Source organism: Enoplosus armatus, chromosome 19 (genome assembly GCF_043641665.1).
Source record: "Enoplosus armatus isolate fEnoArm2 chromosome 19, fEnoArm2.hap1, whole genome shotgun sequence".
NCBI classification, from domain to species: domain Eukaryota; kingdom Metazoa; phylum Chordata; class Actinopteri; order Centrarchiformes; family Enoplosidae; genus Enoplosus; species Enoplosus armatus.
This window is the reverse complement of record NC_092198.1, coordinates 12741921-12768920: the sequence shown is the minus strand read 5'-3', so window position 1 is coordinate 12768920 and position 27000 is coordinate 12741921. Positions and strand designations below refer to the sequence as shown.

Sequence of the window (27000 nt, the reverse complement as noted above, 5' to 3'; positions counted from 1 at the left end):
AGAAATTAATTTGAGTTGTTAGACAAAAGCCACAAAACGTATTTTTCAACAAATCAAATATCATCCACTTTCACAACAATAGAAAAATAAGAGATTTTCCAATAATACAGACAGAGCAAAAAACCCAACAAATAACAAATAGAGGAATGGCAAGAAAATAGAAATTAACGCACACACACACACACACACACTGTTGGTAACGATATGAAAGTCTGTAAGATACAGAGGAGAGTCTAGAGTGAAATATCCAGTGTACATAAGAATAAGTTGCTTTTATCCCTGTGACTCTCTGCATAGAGGAGGCGTCACTGTCGCAGCACTTCCTGTCGCGCTCCAACGCTGCCTCCTTCGGCTTTCACACCCTGCTCCTGGCTCCTCGATGAGTTATCTCTTTCTTTAGTACTTGTCACTCGGAAGTGGATACAGTGTTGCACATTTATTAGATTTATGTATATATAATGATGTATTTAGATTCTTTTCCTTCTTTTTACATTTTAAGAATTTTTTGTAGTCTGTTTCTTCATTAAATATTTGTCTTTTTTCAGCTGTGTTCGTCGGTTTGAATACTGGCCCAGATGGGCTCAGAGTGGAGACAACAGTAAAGGACATTTTGGCAAATGAGAATGACGAATCTCCAGGTGCGTGGGCCAATTGGCTACCTCGGAGGAGAGGCTGAACAGAGATAAACAAGGAGACATGAACATAAAAAAAAGACACAATTTATTTGCTCCCTCTGAGGTTGTCCTTCTCCCCTGTCTACCCCTCAGTTCCACCCTAAGACTGAGGTAAGAACAGTATTCAACATTGTGCTAGGGAAGAAAATCCCAAGTGTCCAAGTGAAGAAGGCTTGGAGGGATGGATGAATGGATAGACGAATGGGTGGGGGTCACGGTGAGTCCAAATGAGCCAATGGAAGATGACAGTTGTGTCCATGGAGCTCTGCTCCTCCCCCGTCACTGATCAGAACTGGTACCATTTCTTGTCTTTGCACTTCAGCATCATCTGGAAACAGAGGAAATGTTGGAGTGAGAACATGGTTCAAAATATGAGGAATACCTTTCCTACTGCTAACTTGAATTCACACCTAATCATGTGTTGTAGTAATTAGCATTAGGGCTGTGTGGTGGTGTGGGAGTTCTGGAGCTCCGACGTCTAGGTTGCGTTTCTCCAAAAGTTGATTCTGTTTCAACTTTTTAATGGCATCCCTGTCGGTCCCCACTGCCGCAGCCTAAACTCTATCCACATTCAAATGAATGAGAGGACTGGCTTTTTTGCCACGCCTGATTTGGTGTGAATTCGGCCCTACACAACACTCTCATGATTAATTCAAGTCCCTCATCAACCACTGATCCTTCTGCCATCAATTCATAAAAATTATGACATTTTTGCTTTAATTTTGGTTCACCTGGTCAAATATTATAAATAAATATGAATACTGCAGGAAACAATAGACCTCACATATTTTAGAATCTATGTTTATCTCATTTCTGAAAAGAAAATGTTTAAGTGCGACTGCCCATGTCAGAGTAAGTTAGAGTAAGTTCCCTATCCACTGTACTGTTAACTTTCCACAGGCATATTCTGCCCTCTAGTGGGCATATAGTGTAAATGAGTAATATTTCTGAAATAATATGAGGAGTCAGTATACAGGAATACATACAGTTTTCCACTGCACCATATGTGTTGGATGATGTTATTATACAGTGTGCTTCATCATCTGATGGGATTTTAATGGCTTTTAAGTGATTGTTTATGTAATAAAATGAACATTTGCTGTGATGCACAGTTTTCCCTCTTCTTAATAAGTCTACAAGGCTGTCTGCAAAAGATTGCACACAGTATTGTAACCAGCTCTGATGGTCAAATCAGAACTGAAACTGAAACTGAGACAGCAGGCATGTATGTACAAGCGTGAGCAGCTGTGGTGTCACACGGAGTTTACTGTTCTCTCCAGATTTTAGACTTTTTTTTTTACCTCATGGGCGTGTTTGGAAAAGGAATCTGCACTGGACATCATGGCAGCTGTCCTCTCCTCCAGCTCGCCCAGTTTCTGGCCTCTTTCATCCAGTGCTATCCGGGCACGTGCCAGATCTCCAACCACACCAGAGGCTGCCCCCTTCATGCCCTCAATTCCACCTGGGCCTGGGATGTGCTGGGCCAGACTTCGGGATGCCTTTCCAGCTGCTACCTCACCAACTGAGTTAAGAGATGAACGGAATAAAACACAGATGTGTAAGTGAGCGGTTGCATCAACAAAGGACTGAGGACCAGTGTATATCTGGGTGTGTAGGTTTAGCATACATAGCTCCTCTCTGTCCAGTGACTGAGCCCCGCCCCCAAAGAGACCTTTGAAGAACCCTCTGTTGGGGGCCTCTGGTGTTTCCACTGGTGTAAAAAGTTCACCCAGCATCTCCTGAAACATCAACACACATATTACCCTGCGGCCCTACAGCTGAACTGCCTTTATCTATCTATACAGTGTTTTTTGTTAGCCACTACAGTGCTTATACACATAGTGTACTACACACAGAGTCTAGCATACAACAGAGTACAGTTTCTCAGGTGAAATATACATATGAACATACAATAAATACATACTTTGTATATATGTTCCCAAAGATATTTACTCCAGTTATTTTACATGATCATGTCAATTGTCTTTAATATGAGATGTTTTCTATGTAGTACACTATGCAGTTCTTATATATAATTTGCAAAACTTTAGAGATTTAAAACTATGACTCATTAAACCCATATACATACTGTACTGTATATAGAACTGACCTGTAGGTTTTCACAGATGTCCTGGCTGTAAGTGATCCTCTGGATCTCAGTGGGGGAGCAGAGGTACATGGCCTGACCCAGGTTGGTGAAGCAGAACGTCCTGGCTATCCGCATGTCTGTCAAAGGCAGGTAGTTTACATCCATGAGCGGTCTCAGTCCCGGCACACTAGACAGGGAACACAGAAATGGTTTAAGTGGTTTTAGATATAACAGAATATTATAGGGCTGCCAATAAATGCCTTTTTTTTTTAGCTTTGTGTGTGGGTGTGCATGAGGACAAAAAGTTTGTGTCTGACTTTGAATGGCAACTTGAGCAAAAGGAGATGTTTAATTGAGGACATGATATGATGATCCTTTCTGCCTCAGTGGTGACAGCATTTATTTCTGCCATCTAAAAGACAATCTGTTGCCCCCATAATATTGTTACACCAAACTGGAACTTCAGCAAACAACTTGTGGATTATAGGGAACTATGACTGAATAAATGACATATAACAAAGCCAGCAGTGAGAACACTGTATCAAGGATAATTCCATCATCACATAACAGTGAACTGATCTTCCCCTGAAATCAGTCTTATGAGTTTCAACATTCCCTGCATGTACAGCTTGTTGCCGTAAAACGTTTTATACCATAACGGAGAGTGAAGGCTGTGGTCAGCTTGGATTCACACAATGGAGTCCAATAGTGTCAAATTTCATTGTGGAAAAATAAATGAATAAACTTCTCAAACTGTTTCTGCGGCCTAATCCACCTCTCCATAGTCCATCTGTGTGCTCAAAATGTCATATTTTTTCCAAACTATGGCTTAATACCCAACTTCTATCTCAATCCTCATGCACAATCCACCTGTGCCCGCCTACCGCTCCTCCATTGGTCAGAACTGATCTAGCCTAGCTCTCTCATTGGCTAGTTTACACCTTGACGCTGCAATTCCTTATAACTAATCACTTTTTCCCTATTTTACGGTGTTTCATAGTCAAAAGACAGATTTTGTGTGGTTGTCATGGCAATAATATACTATATGAACAATACTGACAAAAATACTACTGACCCTCCAGTAACTCAAACTCTTTTGTATAAAAAAGTAAACTCTGAGCACGACAGAAGGCGGATCAAATCTACATAAATCTAATGATATGAACATGATTTATTCAAAGTGACTTTGATGGATACATTTTAATAATAACCAGCTATTTCTGACTGACGCAGACTGACATGTTTCTCACCTGAGGGTCATGATGTGGCCGTTGGCACAGAAACACGCCACGCACGCGCCTTGGCTCATCTGCACCACATCTGCCCGCAGGATGAAGGAGGTCTCTGTGATACTGTGTTTATAGATGCAGGTCTGGGAGGGGAGCGACATGACTTTGGCCTGTTTCTCGGAACACACCACAGCGTACTGGCTCTCATTGAGGTCCTGGGAGGTGGAAGGGGACACTGAGACGGGCCTGCGCTTACGGACCTTCTCTCTTTCTTCACCATCTGCTGTAACGTTGGGTTCATACCAAGGCTCAAACGCAGGGGGCTGCAGAGAACCTGTTGAGTCCAGGAAAGCCATCCGCATGATGCTGCCCTTCAGCCGTACCAACATGCCTGATGAATGGAAGGAAAAGGCTTGTCACCGAAATTTGAATTTAAACTCACTTTTCTTTTTCCTAGTGCTGCTGTTGTTTTAAAACCTTTTTTCTCTGATTTAATAACAGCCAATATTGTAGACATCATAAGACAGTTTGCAGAGATGAACTGGACAATAGAAGTTTTAGCCCAGAAGCAACAACTTGCATGATCAACTGCATTTTTTCAATCTGGTTTTCATCTACTATAGCGACAAAACTGTGATGCATCACCCTAATTTCCATCTCTCCCTCCCTTCTGATAACCCGTTACCCACCTGTAGGTGAAATGATAACCGGCTGCAGTTGCCGCTGCTCCCCAGCAGGTGGCAATGTGAGAGCTAGAGCCAGCACGGTGCCCAGGGTAGTGCCCACGTACAAGCAGGGTGTCAAAGTGCTGTCCCCCTTCCGGGCGAAGGTCTCGTAGAAGTGGAAGGAGCTGATTGCCTCTCGTGCTTCCTTGTCGATGCTGGTGACGCTGGAGGAGCGCGAGCGGCTGAAAGAATTGTCCCGGTGGTCTAATGGGTTGGCACCCCGCGGCGGGCATACAGACAGGAGGACAGTAAGGAGAAAACATAGAGAGGTAAAGCACCCACAAAGCCATAATTCACAAGACAGACAACACAGATGTGGACACTGTACTGTACAAAATAAAATGAAAAATAAACAGCTTTTCATAGTGTCTTTGTAAATGAAACACTTAACACTTAAATGTATTTGGGATTAAATTTTACAGCAAACTCAAGACATACCAGTTGTGTAACAATTGCATTTGTTTATGGCTGATCTCAGAAAAATATTGACAATGTAGACACAGAAGAGGGAGAGAAATCCAAGAGTATGGGCTTGCATTCTTAACAGCTGGTCTAATTTTTATCTCTACGACAGATCTTGTAATATTAACAGTCATTAACAGAGCAGCATCACCTGAAACCTAATTTATAATGACTTTATATTACACATACTTTATATTATATATTATATGATAGAAACAAATCCAATACAATTATGCATTTGCACATTTTCACAGACCGATCAACATTTAAAAATGCTCCATCCCCAATCAGCAGTTTCATTAGTATGAAATAACCAGGCACTTTGGTAACGTGTATCAATTCAATGTTATTGGTGCTTTAGAACAATGTTGTACACCCCTGAAGAAGAAAATGTCTCTTTTCTTTTTTTAAAGTGACAATATTTGTATTTGGGAAATTTTAAATGGACCAATCAGACAGAGAAAGAAAGGACATGAAGAACACAGAAGAGGAAGAGAACGCTGCAAAAGTTACAGAAAGCTTTACGGTGAGATGGAGTGTCAAAAAGTGGGAGTCAGAGCACAGCAAGAACATTTCACACTGAATTTAATTCCAACACTTTGATTTAGCTCAATGAATTTAAATTCTGGTCAGATCTGTGCTACTTTTGTCTCATGCAAACTTAGGAGAACATCTGCGCAGCTTGCCAATTTGAGGCTAATAACCAGGTAAAACTGGACTAATGGGATGTGGTGGAGTCCAGTTGAAGTGAGTAAAATATACTGCAGTTCCATACAAATTGTTTGGAGACACGAAGTCAAGGCTTACCCAAGTCTGGCTTTAGCTCAGTAGGCAAGCTTAATTTCCGTGACATCTTTGCTGGAAAAAAGAGAACATCCCTCTTTACAAACACACGTCTAAGCTAACACACGATGCCATGCAAAGCTAGATAACTAGCATTGGGCTAGGATTGTGCACAAAGCTGAAATACACCAAAACAACAAAAGGCTGTGGAACAAGTGCCGGGGGATTGTTTAATTGACTAGAGGAGCAAAAATGCTTTACAGGAGAAGACACTGCGTGAGGACTCAGAGACAACCCTGTGTATCACAGAGGCATGCTGTGAAAGACAAAACAAAGGAGGTGATCTCTGACTGCACAATGCCCTGAAAGAGATTACTGTAAGTACAGTAAGACACATCAAAACTGTACAGCCATTCAGGACCCTCATGCCACAGGAGCATGCACCGAGAACAAGAAGGTAACAGGAGGCAGAAAATACTGAACAGGAAATGGAAGAAGACAGTGGAAAAGATGGTCAAAAAGTTACTGAGGTAGTCTACTGCTAGTTACTATGGGCTTTCATTAATAACTGTATTATGCACACTTACCCAAAACTGTCTTAACTAGTGCAAAATACACTTGATTACTGTATGTGTGCAAATAAACATAATCATCGTCCACTTCCTGTCCATCCTGGCTGAATCCATGTTTCATATGTTCAAATCATTCCATCTTTTAAACGAGTGAACTTATAAATGGAAACGACAATGAATGAAGGTTTTAGATATCATTTCTCTGTCTGTAGGAGAAATTCTATATGATATATATCATTATGTGTGCACTGAAATGTTCACTAATGGTAGTTATGAAGTAAGTCATGGCAAGCTAGCAGGTGTGTCATTTGGTGCGAAGACTGACAGAAACCCACTTTAACCAATAAAGACATTTATAGAAAAACCCTTGAAAGAAGTCTGTGACCCTGATAACTTTTGTATTATTCAGTTTTTTTCCCCCTAAATTAGAATTATATTTTTTGTTTCCATTTTACAAAATAGAAGCATAATTTGAATGGCTGGCACTGGCTCTCTATTACCATCTATTTACTTTAATTTAAGGGCCCTGAATATCCACACTGATGTTTTCACTTATTCTGGCTAATTAGACCTCTGCTCAGGTTAAAGTTGGGTGGGTTGGGAATTATGTGAGGTCACCAAACTCCATGAATCAATAAGAATAATAAAGGGGTAGCGTGTCTGCCCTTGTGTGCAACAAAGCTAATAGGAGGATCTGCATATTCTAAGGTTTAGAATATTTTGTCTTGTGAAATGTTTAACAGGGTTCAGACTAATTAAATGAGGTCAGGCTAATCAAAAAGAATCTATGACGTTGGTTTGAGAAGGACTGGTCTGAGCAGGGTCAAACCTCCAGTCTGTGATGTAGCTGTCATTTTAGATACGTACTCGTTGTCACCTGAATCTGAAAGAGGGTAGCATCCAGAACCCCTACCTTCGACAGACAAAAAGCATTACTATCATCTATTTCATCAACACACACTGAAGGTACACAAAGACACAGTTGGACAGATGAGTTCCTCTCTGCTCTGTGGTGTCATCATACTCTACTATGGACATCATCATATAACTCTTAATGTACACAGGGAATCTGTTGTAGGAGGTCAGGACATATATCACACACAGGCACATTTACAATTTGACACTCGTGCTACATACATGTAGCATGCAATGTGTATCTAAGGCAATTATGCTGTATTGTATGTATATAGACAGGTGAATTCCTGCCTTGCTTCCAGGTTAGCCTCTGCTCCGCGAGCTTTCAGTTCTTGGTGTATAGCTTTCTAATGTACTTTAGTACTTAATATTTGAGTACAGACGTAAAATATGAGCACTGTGTCATTTTGACGAAGAAAAGCCACTGTTGTTTATAATTAAATACAGTGAGAACCAAAAGGTAGTGCAACAGAAACTAACCCAGAAGTTAAGCCGAACTTCGGCTCTCTACTCTCTGTTCTACTTCTTCCCGCTGTGGTGACCATGACACAGAGGACAGAGACGGGGGGGACAGATCGGGACTTTTTGTCCTGCCTAAACAGCCTCTCATGAAAATCTTTGGCCAATCTTACCTCCTCTACCACCTCCATTGTAGAATTGCTGTAGATTGCTGTTTGACATCAACACTTTTGGGGGTGTAAAGGGGAAAGTAAAGTAGAATAAATGTGCAGTTAGAAACACCCTTTGGCTTGTTACTACACACAAACTATCGCTGTGTATCCTGATGAATCACCTTTTCTTTAGTCCTGGGCAGCAAAGTGTCTGGTTCAAAATTCAGGACACTGGTTTGACTCAAATACCCTGTTTTCTTATATAAAACCATGTACCTTGAAAACAGACGACAGATGAGACTACTTGGTATAATCTTACAATTGCCTGCTTTTTATCATAAAAACAACTGGCTGGGTAAATTTAATTAGGCGGAGGCTCTGATCCCTCTTAATTTCACAGTTATCAAAGAATCAGAATCAGAATCAGAAATACTTTATTGATCCCCAGGGGGAAATTACACAGAGGTCTAAATGACAACTAAATCTTTATGGCGTTTGCGCCTAAAATGAAAACCAATTAAATCAAAATGTTCCCTGTTTCATTTGGATGCCATAATGAGCAAAGATTCTAATGATTTAAAGTACATTATATGTAAAACTGATCAAACTAAAACGCTTTCGTGCAAAGTAGGAAAAGAAGAGAAAAAAGTGCTCTGTGGGGGAGTACTACCTTGCTACTGATGTAGAAAAGAAATCTAAATGATTTTCTCCCATTTGCAGACTTTATCACTTACCAAAAAATCTGAAGAAAAAACCCCAAACACTTATCCTTAGACTAAACTTTAGACTGTTAAGGCAGACATTTTTTGCAGAATGGCACCTTATCTCTCTCTGTCCTTTGAATAATGCAGAGCGGACAGATGTATCAGACCACAGTCTGGTGGCACCAGACATGGGGGGCTGGGACAGCCATCATACCTGGAAACAGCAGCAGGACTCCAGACTTTGTTTTCTGTCTGACCTTTTTAAAAAGCTTGTTATTTTCAGCGTGCTAATGCCAAGTTACCACTAATGAGATGGATCTGGGCTGTTCTGTCTTCAAGCACCTTTAGCTGAAATACTAATGACGTAGATTAAGAAGGAGGCGAGCAAAAGAGCAACAGAACATCTTATGGTTGCAACACAGGATCTAGGACTTTTACACGATCATCAGTGGGTCGCCTATTGCAATGTAGCGGTGGTGCATAATATGCTTGCGTTTGGTCTTCCGTACAGTGCACACAGACACATTTAAATGTTTCCCTGCTCAAAATATTAACTATAGAATAGTTTTTCACAGTTATGCAATTACCCATAATTTGTGAAAATACCCAAGGCCCTTCAGGTTGAATTTTTACTTTTTATCTCACGCTCTTGATTAATGCAAATTAATGGCTTTCTCTACCAGAATGCAGAGTTTTGGTTAACAGTTTCATTCAATTTTAAATTCTTAGCTGTCACACTGAATTAGCATCACAGAGATTGAATATGTTTGCAGCCTATAACACAGCATTCCAGGATACTATGTGAGATTAAAACACATTTATTCCTGTCCATTGAACTCTGCAAAGTGGTAAAATAATGCATGCACAAATGGGAAAAATACTCAAACAGTGTACTTCTAAAGACTGAGGTAGAATGAAATTGACAGCCAGACAATTTTATGGTTCAACAAAAAACCCCTCTGTATAGTTCCAGTTTGATGAGCAACAGTTTCAATAAGACAGTATTAAAGAGGCTCTTTTGAAACATTAATCTTCTTCTCTAACCAATGCTCCTCTTGCATTCAAATACGTGGTATTATAGGTAGGTTTTTGACTGGTTCACTGTTTGGGTTTCACGTCTAGATAACACTAACACTAACACTAACTAACACTAACACTAACACGTCTAGATAACACTAACACTAAACTCTATTTCTCCCCATTTTTCTTTTAATAAGACGCTGAAGGACATGTTACCTGAAGTAGGGGACTTGCAGCGGTCCTCTGATGTGGCTGAGCCCTCGTTGATGTCGCACAGACCTGCAGCAGAGATCACACAATTCAACTCGTGAAATAACAAAATGAAGCAAGACAAAAAGAACTTTGGGGAGATTGGACTGGACAATATTTACAAATGGATTTCCACGTCTAATGTTCTAATGTTGAAAGGTAAACTGACAGACCAGCCCATCAGAAAATCTGTTGGTTCCGCTCATATTTTAAATATAAGGACGGTTTTGTGCATCTTTAATGTTTCTTTATCCAATTTGAAGTCTAATTCCTCCTTTTGCTGCGTGCACGTTTGTGTATGAATGTGTGCGTGCGTGTGACATTGTCCTGTGAGGCAGAAAGCCAAGCAGACAGCAGTCCCTGTTGGCAGAGAAACACAGCTGGATGCCTGATTACTGCTCAAGCTCGCCAAGCTCTGACAGGTGCCAGCCCACTGCCCACCAGTCAGTGACACCAGATGCTCTGTGTGTATTTACATGTGCACGTGCTTGTGTATATGTGAGCATTTGTGTGTGTGTGTGTGTGTGTACATTGGTTTGTGTGTGTGTGTGTGTGTGCCTGAATGCGTAGCTGCATAGCATTTTTGTGCATAAACTATCACAAACATCAAAACTGAATCAGCATCAGCATCCACACACACACAGCTTACTAATTCATCCATCAAACTTCTGGGCGGTACATTGTGCATGACACTGCGGCATCCTCTATGTAGCCGCACTGCCATCATCCAACACAGGGTGGCAGTGTGTCCATACTGAAAGCATCTCATTGTCTGTCAGTGGTACTGTGAGGCTGCAGTGGCAATGTGTGTAAAAGGGATGGGCTGTGTGTGTGTGTGTGTGTGTGTGTGTGAATGAGAGAGAGACGGAGAGAGGCCGGTGGACATAGAAAGAGTTAGTATTTGTGGTGTCAAAGTGCTTTGCTGTGTGTGAGCCTTTATGAACTACGCCTGGGTAGCATCATTCCAGATGCAACGTGTGTTGTTCTATGACTTCACTCATTCTCATATTCGGATCAGTTTACAGATCAGTTCGGGGACGTTGGACCTGTGGGGTTACTGGAGTCTAAGTAATCCACTGGCACAAACCCATCATAATGTTCTAACTCAGACCTTTACTGGAAATAAACCTTGAATACAAAATTAGATTTTGCTTCTCAGTGCTTTCCATTCCAGTGCATTTTACGCATTCATGCATTTTATGATAAACTGTTGTGATTTTTTTTTGGTGAACCCAAAATCCCTAAACCTGCTTTGTGTTTGTCTACGTTAGACTCCATTCACACTTGAGCTTAAAAGTGCTATTTCATGTATTTCTGAATTTCTGTGCAATTCCCCCCGATTATTTCATTTGCCTTTAAGACAAGAGCAGGATTTGCATGGTTCATGGTTGCATCATGGTTCAACTTAGTCAGATGCTGAGACACCATTTCAGCCCAATGGCATAATAAAAATAAATACAATAAATAATCATGTACAGGATTTCTATTTGAGACCTAAACTGAGTTAGTGGGGTCGAACAGATAAACACTGCCACATAAAATGAATGGCTTCAGCAGTTGGACATTAACAAACAGTAGGCAATAATAGTAATATAAATGGAAAGTCCAGAAAAATATTAAAATATGAAACGAAATGGCCAACCCTATGTTTGCTGGCAAAGAGCATCTGACTTACACCCACACAGTACCTGATGTACAGCATCTAATAGACATACAGAGGAAGTACTGTGAACAAGCATTTTGCTATTACAGACATAATGCCAACACTATACATTCAAGAGCCATTTGGTCCTTAGTTACCTATGTGTGTGTACATACATGTGGACTTGAGTTTAAAGACATCGGAATGAATGGGGTCTTAGTGATCGCCTACTTAGCCCAGAGTGACTTGCAAGTTTGATGATCATCCACCTAGTTTTTGAGTTTGGTGGGAAAAAAAAGCTTGGATGTCAGCTGTGGACTTATATACTAGCAATAGCGAGTTATGTCTTACGGCTGTACTGTTGACAAAAAAGCAAAACAAATTCTACTGTTGTACATGGTCAGAAAAGTTAAGATGTTTTTTTTTTCTTATTCTTCCTCTTATCCCTTTCCCTCATTACCTCCGGAGGGCTGTCGTGTCTTTCTTGGAGAGCGGGGCTGTCTCTGGTAGGGGTCATTTGAGCCATAAAGCTCGACCGTCCCCAAATTGAGCACAACCGTCTTCTGGACGTAGTCCACCACCGCCAGACCGTTACTGTTGCCAAATACCACACTGGGGAGGGGTGACAGAGACAGGGGGGAAGTGGAAGAAGCAGGAGGGGGGGAAGTCAGAGAAAGATGAAAAGGCAGAGATGAGTTAGAGAAACATAGTTATGAGATTTGATTTACTTTTTAGAGCTAAAAACACTGTAGTCTCAATGTGCTCTGGAATGTCAAAATTTCCGTGGCAGTCATAAATCGTGTTGACAGGCCTGGTTGTCACTGTAGCCTTGAGCAGTTGCTGCTTAAACTGCAAAATTGTATGCGTGTCCACTTTGCATATTTTGTATTTATAAGATGTCTTTTATAGATTTTAGTCGTTTTATTTTTGAACTTCAGATGATACAGTTTGATTAAGATAACATACTCGATAAACAAACAGATAAGACTTCTGCTTGGTTCTAGTTCTTGACTAAGATGTTACTGTCTGTATACTCACAGGCCGTAGGAGGAATTGAGCGCCAGACTTGTGATCTGCTGAGGAGGCTCTCCACTCACCCACACTAACTGGACCACCAAATCTACCTGGTAACCAGGAGACTGCTTCAGAGGAGTACTGCGCACCCTGGAGACAAGAGGAAGGAGTAGAGACAGCGAGAGAAACAGAGAGGAGCAGAAAAAGTAATATTTACAAGAGATATACAAAAAAAGGTTTCATAAAGAGAATGACAAGTGGTGCAGCTGCAGTTCTGAAACAGTTGTGTCTTGAGGGTCTGGCATGAGTGGCTGCGAGGAGATGATGGGGAGGCTGTGGCTGAGAATGCTTCAGGCGCTGACTAAGTCTGTGCAAGAGTGCTTGAGGCAAAAGGCAAGACTCTTGTGTGTATGAGAATGTGTGCGAGCGCTCCTGGTGCTTACGAGAGTTTATGTAAGTGCCTCTGTATGTGTGTGTATTTCATACTTGAGGCAGGGAATGTTGCCTCCATCAGAGTTGTTGCTGCTGGTGGAGGGGTGTGAAGGTGGGCCGCTTGTCTGAGGGGAGGCACCGGGGGTGGGAAGCGCCGATGTCTGTTCTCCCCCTCCACCCCCGCCGTCTGGAGACTCTATGTCGTTCAGCTCGTACTGCATTCGCACCTCTAGTAACTGCATAAGACAACACACACACACACACACACACACACACACATTCACAGAAGAGAAGATATTAGCAGATATATAAAAGAGGAGATCATCAAAAATCATGATACAGGCACAAAACTCATGTAAACAACAATTCTTCATTTCCCATGAGGATGGGAATAGTCAATACGACGGTGAATGACATCCACACACATTCACAGAGTCACTTCGATAATAGAGATTGGTTCGACGTGCGTGTGTGTGTAGGCAGATTGAGAGTCAAAGAGGTCCTCCAATACTGAAATATTCCATTCCTTCTAAGTCCTCCTTCGGGCTACTTCTCTGCAACCTCCGCCTTCGCACACACACACACACACACACACACACACACACACACACACACACACAATGTTCATAAGCTCCTCTCTTTTGCATTCTGTCAGTCTCATTAGCCCCCCTGACATGTGGGAGTGAAGAGTGATCAGTGCCCTTCTTCAGATGCTCACTCCCGCCTGTCTCTGTCCTCCTCTACCTTCATTTCTGCAAGGTTACAGAGAGGTGTTTGACCTCGTACGCAGGGAGGCTGTTCTCCTAATTACAGCTCGCTGCAACTGCATACTGCATGATCAACATCCCAATCACACGCTTGGAGCATAGGAAAAAGGGCCTGAAATTTCTCTGACACATGCATCTGCGCACACTGGCAGTTACCCACAGAAAAAAAGTTTATAACAAGAAGGTGGCTGATTTGAATCAGTCTCCTGCTGCAAGGTGCCCTTAAGCAAGGTACTTGAACTATACAGATTCAGGAAAACTTTTTGCTGGAAGCCCAGTTTGTGTGGAAGAACAAAGAAATTGCATAGTTATGGCAAACAGTGCTGAACACATACAGGGCACCAGCTGAAAAAATTTAAATTCATCCACAGACCTGCAAGGAAAAGCACATCACATCACCTCCCACGTACTTTGATTGACAAGTGATCTCTGTTTAGAGCAACAACACCACAGCAATGACCGCTTAGCAAGCCGAAATTATAAATAAATAAAGGATCTTGCTGGTTACCAATTTAACACTCCACTGCTTCAGTGACCAACAGCAGAAACTAAGCATATATGTATGCACACTCTCACTTGCAATATAGGAGCTGTGAGCATGCACACACAGATTAAACAGCATTTCTCTTTATGCCATTAAACACCGACTCCCATCACTCCCCCGTAAGCACTTTCGTCGCTATCAAGGCAGATTATAATGACAGTCTAGCTTTGCTTGTTCACTGCTCCGTCTGTTGGCATGGCAACCATACTGCCTTTGACTAGGCAGATCTTTGAGTGCATGCGTGTGTGTGTTTGTGCATGCATCGCAACATCTTAAAACAGCAGAGAAAGTGTGTGCCGAGGGCAAGAATTAACAAACAAAAGCAAAATGTACTCTTGATGGAGAGATACAGAGTTACATTATGTCCCTTATTTGTGTCCATGCTTGCAACATCTATTTTCCCCTCTCTTCTCTTTTGTTGTGTCGACAAATAAGCATTTAAGCCAGATTATAAACCGTTACCCACCTGCACCACCTCAGTAGTTACTTCCAGCTTGCTGAAGCGGTAGATGATAACATTGGCCGACACCCCGGCCACACACAGCATCCGGCTCTCAGCGCACCAGGCCATGATCTGAATAGCAAAGGGGTCTTCATCTGACACCTCTGTGCTGCCCTTGTCCTCCTTGGACCGGTTTCTGTCAAACACCTTGGCTGTTTTGAGCTTATAGAGCACCTGGAGCATTACTAGGGGAAAAAAAGGGAGAAAAGAGAAAAGTATCAGTTGCAATCCAGGGACATCAGACGAAAAGAATCTGACTCCAAATAATGTGAAACCAGAGCCAACGTAGTGCTTTGAACTTGAAATAATGAATTATTACCACACTTAACTTAATCTAAACAATACTTATTTGTCTATATTGACTGGTGCTCACATTTTTTAAGGGTTATTTGAAAATTTTAAGATGTTCTGTGAGATTTCCTTTAGCTTCCATGTCTGTCTTAAATTTCAACTATAGCACAAAATGTCCTCTGTTGTCTAATGTTTGCTTGAAAATTCTTGAAAATAATTAGAATTTGGTGAAGCATGAACAAAGCTTAGGAGTTGAGAGAACTCACTTGCGGAGGCATCCCAGAACTTCACAGTTCCATCAGCATGCCTGGGAATTCAGAAGGGAGAAAAAGAAAAGATAAAAGAAGATGAGTAACAGAGAGAGAGATGAAGTCCTAACTTGGAATTCTAGTCTGATCAAAATAAATCAGATAATAAGATCTGCAGCATTAAAACATCTCAAGCAGAATATCAAATACAAAACATTTTGGATTACTTTGCTGTTCTAAAGCATTTACAACAAAATCTGAAGTCAAATCAAAATAAACCATATATTATGAAACTAAAATATTTTGTTCAGTCCCCAACTTATCACCATTGATCCCTCCTCTAGAGAGATTTCACTAATTATTTTCATAACTTCAATCAAGGTTGTTTAACCGGTACTTCTTATACTTCTGTTCTGGGAACGTTTTTGGGTTTTGGCTCAGCACCTCAGTTCAAATCATGGAAAATCTTATTGCTGCTGCCTGAAATGATATTCAACACAATAGTGTGCTTTTGTTCGGAGGACATCCTTTCCTGTTTCAACATGACAATGCCTTCGTGCACAAAGCCCTGACCTCAACCCTATCAGACACCTGAGTTGGAACACCGACTGCGAGCCAGGCTTCATTGCCCAACATCAGTGATTGACCTCACTAAAGCTCTTGTGGCTGAACTGGAGCTGTTATAGCAGCATAATAATGTCCATAGTTCTGGAAGGAAATGTTCAAAAATCACATACTGTGTGGGTGTAATGTTCAGACGTCCACATATTTTTGGCCATGTAGTGTAAATTGTTAATTAATAAATAAAATTAATTTCATCCAGACATTGATAATTGCCTAAAGATGAATTGAGCATGTGTAATGAGTGTAGACAGGATTACACTCACTAGCAGGTGATAAGCACGACAGCTTCTCCGTTTAGCGTCACAGAAAAGGACACTGTCAGAAAAAAAAACATGTATTTTGGTTGCCATTTTTTTCCTCTCTCCTCATTGTTTTGCTGCCAATTCAGCTGAGTGGATTGGGAGAGAAATATTTTGCAGGCTGTGGCACTCTTAGAAAGAGAGAGGAACCTGGACAGAATAGTAATAACGGCATGTAGGGGTGAGGAGAGAGGGAGGAAGGAGCGGAGCGAGAGCCTCCTGCTGCCAAACCCATACCTCAATGTCACTTCTTCAGTGCGCGTGTTCTGTTAAAAACGCCCCTTCTCCCCTTGTTGACAGCTTAGTGCGGGATAATAAACATCAAAATGGAGCAAAGTGCACATGATTGGAATACATAAAGAGCTACAGTAAATGTCTCAAGACAAGCTCCTTTGCTGCGGTGACCTGACAGTGCAGGAGAGGTGAAAGTAATTGAGTTGCAGCAAGACGATAAGGATAATGTTAATGAAATCAGTATTGTCTTACCCAGTGATGATGATCTCTGGGTAGCTTTGTGTGCCTTGACCCCAGTTTCCACCACTAATAGGCCATTCCTGGACAGACAGCAGACACAGACAGTACTTTAGAGTGAATGAGAGAGTGCAGGTAGCTGTGTCAATAAACAGCATGTCAATAGAAACATTGATTGTCAAATTAGATCATGCACGTATGCGTTTGTGCGTGTGAAAACAAACAGGAATCCTCTCTGTACGTCCCTCAGCGTGTCTTGCAATTATACATTATGCACCTCAATGAGTGTGTGTCTCCATCAGAGAGTGTGTGTGTGTGTGTGTATGTGTGTGAGTTGGTGGGGGGTTTGGCTTTGAACACGTTGACACATACAAAGGTCACTAGGATGACTCATGGTGATCTTTATGTGAGAATGCCCTCCCGCAGAGCAGCCAGGCCTTTGCTTAACAAAAAAAAGCAGCAGCTAAGGCAGCCAGTTTGGGTCAGTACATGCTGACATTTCCGACAGAAAGCTAGAACAAGGCGACAGGGAAAAGAACATAGGCACTCATAATGGCTGAAAGAGCAGGGGGTCTGTCTTAGATGATACAGGGATAAGAAAAGAAAATGAGAGGAGAGAGGAGGTGTACAAAGAGAGAAGAGGATCCTTAGGTGATGTGACACTATTATATAGTCCACTCAGCTTTCACAGAAACAGAGAGAAATATACCGTAGCACCTTTTACACAAACTAACTCATGCTGCATGCAGTTTGTAGCAAAATTAAGCATAGGTGTGTATTCATGTGTCCTTTATCCAGTAACCTTGTTGTTCTTGGAGTATGTCATGATGGTTAGAGGGTGTAGTGTGGAACATTTACATTTCTAATTTAGGCATTTAGCTCTTTTATGACGCTGCTATCCAGAACGACATGAAGGAAAATTCTACCCCCGGGATACTATTACACCGTTATACATCATTAATCTGTGATGGGAGGTGTGTTCACGGAGTTATTTCGTGATGGAGTAGAGGCAATTCATTTTATTTCGAAAGTAAAACTTGTCTTGTCTGCTTCTGCTTAAAGAGGAGGTATTATGCTCATTTCCAGCTCTATATCTTTGTTCCACTAGAGAAGCTTTGCATGATTCACAGTTCAAATAAGTCCTTATTCATCATATTCTGGCCCTTGTAGCCCCTCAGTTCACCCTCTGACACAAGCCATTTGAGCTCCTGTCTCTTTAAGGCCCCCCTCCCTAAAAGCCCACTATCTTCTTCTTTGTCTTTAATTTTTCAAGTATTTGCTAAAACTAGCAATATTGTTCAATTGTTACACTTTCTATAAAAAACTTCCATTTAATTGCCAGTATAAGAGAGTCTTTTGTCAGTCGAACATGCAAAGGTGTACATTTTTCCCTACAGATAAAATTATCCAATATAAATCCAATAATAAATGGTTAATGCATAATGTTTACTTTCATAATGTTTTCTTACAAAGAAATTCCTATTTTTCTTTCTCGGATCCAAGAAACTTTTAAGGACCCATAAAATAGAGCATTTTTCACACCCTTTACTTAAAATACACCTTAACTTAAAATGCATGTCTTGTGGCTGCAATGCTTCCAATCTACTAAGAAGAAACTAATATCTCTTCCGTGCCAAATTGTAAACCTAGAAAGAGGCCCTTGCTCTTTAATTCTGAGGTTCTCAATCCGAAGCCTGATATTTACCACTGATATGTTAAATAGGTAAACGACTTTCTTTTAAGATTCCCACAGCAGGAAGTAAGACCCATCACCGGTAACAATATGCAATGTTACTGTACAACACAAAGCTTTCCTATATCCTACCTTCTTGCTGTAGCCCTGTCGTTTCTGCCGCGAGCCAACGGAGTAAAGTGCAGGTATGAGGTCCACAGGGCAGTCGGCAAAGTACTCGCAGCAGGTCACAGGAGACTCGTGGATAGTCAGAGGATAGGGGTTCTCGAATATGGGGTAACTAACAAGAGAGCACAGACAAAGTCACTTTAAATTTAATTAGTCCGTCCGGCCAGGGCATTAGTCTCATTCAGTGCTGCATGCAAACTAAAGAATAAGATTTATGGAAGTAAGTTACATTGTGATGTAACGTAGAGGCAACATATAATAAAATTAACAAGCACTTTAACGTCAACTGTGACATTTTAGCCCACGTTTAAGAAACAAGTCAAGATGATGAAGAGATATTTAACAGACTCGCCCATTTTGTGCAAGGTCGATCACCACTAAATCCTTTTCTAGAAGGACCACCACAGCGTAAGGTTCCTGAAAATCTGCACAGAGAAACAGCAAGACAAGTCATTCATCACACCGCACTTTTAGTCATCGTGTAATTCCTTGAGAGAGAACTGAAATCTACAAACCACAGGGGAAGAATTCCTCAGACTTTATATGGCAAATGTTATTATCATATCTGTGCCCTGAAGATGTGAACGCTTAACACTTAATATTTATTAATCTATGTGATTTATAACTGTGGGGGATATTGCTCTGGTTAAATATTTGTATCAGTCTGATTTGGGAGTAGAATTCAATATTCAACCTTAAGAAGATTTCCCTTATAATAGATTTTAAAGCTTTGTATTGAATGAATTGATAAAGAATTGATTAATTCACTATTCCCATCAAGAGATATACATGGCCTTGTCTATGGAGGTACAACACTGGAACCAGTACAGATCACCCTGCTACTAAATAAGCTACTTGCACATATCTCTGATTCTAGTCTTACAGCATTACAAAAGTGATAAATACTAATACAAGGGATACGCACATTCAGCAATAACATACATAAATAAATAGAGGTCAGATCTAAGAGAAAGATTTTGAGTACAAACAGAAAATTATGATAAGTCATACCCATTATAACACCAGCCCCTTTTTAAATGAAAGTATGCAAAGAATTCTTAACTTTCATAGATTCACACTGATCACATCAGTCCCTGTTCTGTCTTCCATTTTTGGCCACTAAATGCCTCAACTGGTTAAATGCTTTGCTACAGGGCACCTTGGGAAAATAAATGCTAGTCTATCTTTCTAACCTTAACTCACAGGCCTTTGTATTATAGACAGTAGCTACACTTCCTCTTTTCTTTTGGATGTTTGATTTGGGAATAGCATCACACACCAGACAGAGACCATTCAGATATATGTACTATATCCACATTTGTGTGTGCATGCAAATTGATGTTTGGAGGACTATCTGTTGTTGAGAGCAGCAGGTCTTAGGCTGCCATGGTACACCAAGATTGACAACTGTTGTCACTACATCTCTCACTGTCCTTCTCATTTTACTTCCCTGCCGCTGGTCTACAAGTGATTCACATTCTCTTGTGAATCGTTATGCAACTCTAGATCACTGCGCAGTATCTCTCTCTGTCTGTCAGTTTTGGCATTTGGGAGCTGAAAATAACAGCTGTAATTATGGCCACTTTCACTGCTGATTTACCTAAAGATATAAACTAATTATAAACAGGGCAATCAGCGAAACGAAAAAAGAAAGAAAACTTCTATGATGAAGACAAAGTTGAAAATAAGGATGTGAATGGCAAATAAGTAACGGTGTCTTTATTTTTCATCCCTTTGCCTTTACTGAGCAATACTGAGAAAACTCCATCTCCCATCTGTCATCTCAGGAAGACCATGAGATGTGGCTGAAAGCCTCAGAAAAACCGAGTATGTGTTGTGATAATTTCTTTTGTCAAACTGCTATTACCAAGGTCACGAATTAACCTCCAACCTTAGGATCAAATCTAATTTACTGTGTGAATGGCTTACACTGTATTTCTTTTTATGAGTTGTACTTCACCTCTTTCTTTGTCTTTGTCTGCATACTGTACCTCTCTGCTAACTTTTGCCCCTGTAACTGTATGTGTTACGATACTGCCATTTGTTTCCCATTCAAACACATTGGTGTGCACATTGCATTTAGGTACATTGCATCATCTGCAGCCACATCATCATGGATTATCAACCTCCGTGACACATTAACGCTGGTCTAAGCGTGCACACATGCATGTTATCAGCCAGACATGTATTGTGTAATCCAAAGACACAGTAATGTCCATTACCAGATTAAATCAGCGGGTGGTGACATCAGGTTGCCAGTGACAAAAATGAAGTCACCATTGTTACATAACTAACTAATCCTTCCTGAAACTGTATATGTGCCAGATGACGCTGTACCAGAGTTTACATACTGGATGACATACACACAGGATCCCATACCATTCAGCTCTGACTTGTTTTAGCTGTTGACTCCTCGATACAGAAAATAAGATAATAATTTAATTTAGATGGAATGCTATTGCATACAAAGAGATGAAATGAAAATGTAATATTCTGTGTGTCGGATAATGAAAGTGGAATCGGATCCTTCCCCTTGGGAAATTTCATTTTATTACAGAAACACACTAACACAGGGGCAAGCAATCCGACATGATTAAAAAACAGAAAGGTGTGTGTGTGTAATGCATTGATGACAGGAGCACAATTCCCATACAAATATAATGTTCAGATGTGCGCACGCCATATGAGCACATCCACAAACATACCATTAGGGTACGGTGTCTCACAGAGTGTGAGGAAGTCTACTATAGGATAGTCCATCTCCAGCACAGCAGTACTCTTCCCATGCATTACCGTCAAACAAGGCCGTCGGCCCACCGTGTCGTAGGACAGACCACCAGACAGGATTATGAAGGGTTCCCTGGAACACACACACACACACACACACACACACACAGACACCTTAGCTTTTTATATACACAATTTATAGCATGAGCACAGAAAACACTACTTTTGGCTTGGTCTGCAGATGTGCATTAAAACCATATATCAGAACATCTCCTCACTGTAGATGTGGTCAAGATTTGCCACTATTCTAAATCAATACACAAGTCAAATTAACCATATGAGATTACTGTTTTGCTTCATGCTACGTTACCAGTTAACTGACTGGTGAAACGACATGTTTATCTGACTGTAAATGAACTTTAAAAAATGCCCAAATCAAAAGACCTTTTTACTGTAGTAACTGGACAAAGTATTGGAGAAATACACTATGGCATTTTCTTCATTACATTATTTTAATATTAGCACACCTTAGAGTGTAGTATAACTCTAATAACAACCTAATGGCCAGAGAGGAAAACCTGTAGCCTGAGAAATAGTTGGTTTTGCTGGATTGACGAAAGACTACGTATAAGTTCTGGGCACATACACCTTTCTTACTCACATTGCCTTGGCAACAGCTTTTAAAGGCTGTAAATAACCTTGATGCACCCTGATTGCCATAACTGTGTATAATTAAGCACATTCATGCCCCAGCCTGTGCACATGTGTGTAAATGTGTGTGTATGTGTGTGTGTGTGTGTGTGTGTGTGTGTGTGTGTGTGTGTGTAAGTGTGTGTGTAAGTGAGAGAGAGAGAGAGACCCTACCCATTTCTAGTGGTTTTGTACTCCACTTTGAGAATGGGTTTACAAGGCTCTGGCTTCTTTCCGTCCTTGGGCTGTTTTCCTAAAATAGAACAAACAGAAGTTACTTTAGTTTGCCAGTTCATCCCTCTTCCCCTCCTCTCTTTATGTTTCTCCTGTCATCTCGTTTTTCTCTTTTTTTCCCCAGAAGCTGCACTTAAAATGCAGCTCTGAACAGTAGCCAGACAATAACAAAAAGCTATTCATCAGAGAGGAGAAAGACAAATGCAGGGGCAGGGACATGCAAAGAAGGAGTGACGATCATGGATGATTAACAGAATCAGTCTATTCAAACCTCAAGGGAGATCCATGTGAAGGGAACTTGCACATTCACCGTGTGTGTGTGTGTGTCTACCTGGGCATATTTTTGTATCAGAATGCACAATAAGTGGCTGAATGTATCTCAGCTATTACAGAAGAGCCATAGTGAGCCCTAAGGCAGGTTATACAAGGCTGGTCTGTATAATAAAGAACTACTTTTAATAACTACATCTAAATAACAGATATCTAAAAGACAATTAAAGAAGGACTTATAAGCCTTACTTAAACCTGTCAAAGGAATTTGCATAATTGCCCATTAAATACCAAACTAATTATGTATGCAGCAGTGGGAGAAACAACTAATTAAAAACCTTGTGTGGTGAAATCCTTTCTACAATCCCCTACACACAAAACCAGCTTGAGAAACTGGTTAGAAGTTTTTCCTTTCATTTAATTCCTTTCTTTGTTCCTCTTTCTAACTCTCGTGCTCTCTCTCTCTCTCTCTCTCTCTCTCTCTGTCCAATTGTTGCACTCACACACTCTAGTCTATTTCTTTCAGGCCCTTCATCTGGGTGAACTGTCAAAGTGCTCCGTGGGGTGAGTAGGTGTGTGGGGAGAAAGAGGAGTATGGATTAAAATACATCTCCAAAAGAGCAGACTTGCTTTTCTGCAGGAAATAAACAGAGGGCCAGCACTAATGTATGCGTGTGCAGACAGAAAGCAAAGCAAACAGAGGCAGGACATAATTGAACTGACAATAATCCTGAAATGAGGGAATGATGAGGGAGCCATGTGCTGGGAGACTCTTGAGGGATGGCTTCGATGAGTATAGACTGGCTCATGTGAATGACAGAGGTGGCTGAAGGCACTGGTTCCACGTATTGTAAAACTTACTATACTCTAAGACCCTAAAGTAATCAGACCAGGCAGAATCAGTGGCTTTTTTAAGGTAAGAAGAATCAAGTTGATTTATTTGTTTCCCAACCCTTTTTGCTTGTGACGCATCAATACAAAGCAATGTCTACTTGCAATCCCTCTGTCTTTCTTGTCTCAGACTGTTTCATTTGAAAACGTTTTAGAGGCCTGAGGTCAGAGGTCAAATAGAGAAGAAAGAAGCTACGATAAAAGCATTGTTAAAAAATAAACATGATTCTTTGAAGCAAGATTTAGTTTTTTCTTATTTCCTATCCGGGTAAAAAGACAGATGCGAGAAACACTAAAAACATAGCAGGAAATAAATGACATTATGTAATTTCTATGATAAAAGCAGGGTTGAAAACATGACATATATACCAGGCATATTTTTTGGCTTGGGATGTATTTAAACCACATGTTTTATCTGAATCTTTTTTTTATTTTATTTTTTTATTATTTAAGAAAGTTTTGCTCTCCAAATTGACCAATAGCTGTTAGAATGGAATCATGTTTCATATGTTTTTCTACCTTTTTTGAAGTCACAGAAATGAAATTCATCTTCTATATACAGTAGTAGTCCCCTCCCAGAATTCCCACAAAGGAACACTGTATGTGAACACTAGAGAGTGTCTATTATATAGGGAGACATAAATGAGTGAATTAGGGAGTGATTTTGGACACAGCCCCTGTGTGTGTGTGTGTGTGTGTGTGTGTGTGTGTGTGTGTGTGTGTGTGTGTGTGTGTGTGTGTGTGTGTGTGTGTGTGTGTGTGTGAGTGTGTGTGTGTTTTCGCCTCCTTACCGTGTGGGGTGATTGTCTGTATGGGCTTGCCCTGTCCTCTGACGTTCCATATGGTCAGAGTCCCATCTGAGTGACTGCAAATGAACTGCTTGCCCTCGTGATGCCAGGCAACTGAGTGGATCGCCTAGGAAACGACATGCAGGAGGCAAGGGAAGGGGGGTCAGTGGTTCAGCAGGAGGAAACGTCACATGCCGCCATCTCCCTTACGCTACAAGTTTGTTGCACTAGCACAGCCATACGGTACACGGTACAATGTTCATGTGGGTTAAACGCCCGTGACTCTGGATTATATACTCCTGAACAGATGGTGAAAGCGAGATAAAAGAGTCTGGCCCCTGACTTCAGAGCATTTCCTGTGGCATAAATGCATATATTAGAGGAAGCTTTTATATGAACCATTTGCTGAATGTGGAGAAAAGCGGGAATGGATTGGTCACTTTATTCAGGAAAGCCAGGAGGAAGGTTTTATTACCACGGTTATAAATTTAAGAATTCTATTTCATAAAGGCACAGATTCACTCGAGGGAAGGAAAATTGTCTTCAACGCTCAATATAACTGAAACACAGTTGATCTGGTGCATTCAGGTTCACCTGGTGTCATTTGGAGTCTTATCGACACTTTTTGTTTGATTGATTGATTGATTGATTGATTTGATTTAAGGTATAATAAAAGTATTTAATTAGTCTGTCTTGCTAACCCAAAAAGCAAAGAAGAAGCAGAGAGGTTGAAAGAGAATACAGTATCACAAACAAAATAATTTCAGTTTCTCGGTTATGTCTATTTAAGGTAAAGTAAACAAGGGAGTTCAAAAACAATTGCAACTTTTAAACAGGAAATAAAAGTAGTCACAATTGTAACATCTACAGTATTCACTGGAAAACCTACTGATGCTAAAAGGGGGCAAGTTTACGAGGCGATCTTTGAGTTAGGCCTTCAAAACCAAGACAAAGGCGCAGGTAAAAAACTCAAGTTAACAGATAAGGAGAAGAATAACGACAGACAGGGAGGAGTTTGAGAGATGGTATCCTCTTTGTCCTCGTCATTCCTGTTGCTGTTGTAAGCCTGGCTTCCAATGATTTATCTACTGACAAGCAATCATGGAAAACACAAACACATCATGACCAAAGTATGCCAGTAAAGGGCAACCTTGCTTATTGATGCCCTTTTCATAGCTCATAATTAAACCCAGCAAACGTTTTGACATTAAGTAAATATGATGACGTGCACCAAATCTGTGTGAACCTCACAACAGCTTCCAAAGCAGTTTAACGAGGCTTGTCACATGAATTTTCACCCAGGGGCATGTTCATATCAGAACACCTGCAGCATCAGTAATATGACCCACCACAAGCCAAGTGCTCTGTCAGGGAAAATATTCTCTCAGAGACAATGATTGGACATATTCTCTCACATGAGGGTTAGTATTGAGTATAGCCTTTTCTGAAAAAAGGGCTTGTTGGTCATGCTCACTTCAGTACATTCTCTCCACCCTGCCCTGTTTAATATTTTGCAAATCTTGCTAAAGATCCACGTATTATTTGTGAACTTGCAACAGCTTTTTCCTCGTCGCCTCGTCTCCAAAATGCTGCTCCTTGTCTCACACATCACATCTGAAATGAATGATTACATCGCTGTCAATGCCGGCGCGAGCACACAGCCAGGTTAAGTCAATCTCTTCCAATTGAAGCTGCTATTTATTTAAGTGTACATCAATTTTGCCTTCAGTGCGTCATTAATCATAAGCGGTGCTGCGTGTCAGGTTTTTCAGAAAATAGCTGAATGAGAAATGTGGGGAACCAATGTCGGCTCGTGCTCATGTGACAACAGTGATGTACTTACCACAACAAATGTAAATTTCATATCATACCTTTGGTTGCCGAGAAAGTATGTAATCCTTAACACAGTCTTGCATGGCCTGACCTTAAACTCCTTGTGTAAAACCAAAAAAACAATCCTTCCTGAGGTGTGTTTTTTTTTTTTGTGGAATGCACTGCCTTGAGAATTTCAAAGGTCTCATTATTCTAGTTTTTTTTCAATGGGATTTCCTCCTGGTCACAGAGAGCTTGATGAGACAGCGCTATGGTTATGTGACATCATGCTGCATAGACACACAGACTCACATTATCTCGTTACACAGTTGATGACTAATTCCTTCTCACTCCCACAGACACAAGAACGAAACATGACGAAAGTTCGAAAACCTACAATCCTTTTTTCAAGTGTTCTCTTTGGCTGAGGGTTTCTTGATTTCCTGTTTGTTTTCGTGGAAATAATTAGAGCCATGATGAGTAATGGCTTAGGTGTCTTATCTAAGCTGATGGCGGATGTGAGTCCTGATAGGCAAAGTGACAGGGATAGTGGGATGCAGTTTGTCAATGATATGTTGCCAGAAGTGATTCATCGGTGTGCAGTGCCAGGTGGCGTGGACGTAGTTACAGCAGGTGTGTTGAATGCGGTGTGAACTAATTTCCGATTCTGTAAGATCTTTAGCATCCCACGCTCTGGAACTGAAGTGAAGTATCCCACATTGTGTAAGTTGTACGAATAATTAGACATATAATCAGACACTGGGACCTGAAGTTGGCATAGGGAGTGATTGATAGGTTCTGTTCCCATTTTATTTAGGGATAGATGAAAGAAGTTTTAACAAAGATGATAAGATGATATT

The 27000-nt window shown here is 40.8% G+C and overlaps 1 protein-coding gene across 1 annotated transcript in view; it reads right to left on the bottom strand.

Annotated features, from left to right (window-relative positions):
- Positions 1–960: 960 nt before the first annotated feature.
- The window catches only part of stxbp5a (syntaxin binding protein 5a (tomosyn)), an 84417-nt gene continuing 58377 nt past the window's right edge, over positions 961–27000 (bottom strand). The window contains exons 8-27 of the mRNA XM_070925641.1: positions 24332–24455; positions 22320–22398; positions 21434–21588; positions 19081–19153; positions 18693–18840; positions 16883–16950; positions 15492–15532; positions 14899–15119; positions 13176–13357; positions 12714–12839; positions 12136–12287; positions 11281–11283; positions 10001–10063; positions 5987–6037; positions 4682–4921; positions 4014–4383; positions 2785–2950; positions 2302–2413; positions 1976–2196; positions 961–1002 (exon numbers count right to left, since the gene is read on the bottom strand). Coding sequence (XP_070781742.1) covers positions 961–1002; positions 1976–2196; positions 2302–2413; positions 2785–2950; positions 4014–4383; positions 4682–4921; positions 5987–6037; positions 10001–10063; positions 11281–11283; positions 12136–12287; positions 12714–12839; positions 13176–13357; positions 14899–15119; positions 15492–15532; positions 16883–16950; positions 18693–18840; positions 19081–19153; positions 21434–21588; positions 22320–22398; positions 24332–24455 — 2637 coding nt within the window. The remainder of the gene's footprint in view (positions 1003–1975; positions 2197–2301; positions 2414–2784; positions 2951–4013; positions 4384–4681; positions 4922–5986; positions 6038–10000; positions 10064–11280; positions 11284–12135; positions 12288–12713; positions 12840–13175; positions 13358–14898; positions 15120–15491; positions 15533–16882; positions 16951–18692; positions 18841–19080; positions 19154–21433; positions 21589–22319; positions 22399–24331; positions 24456–27000) is intronic.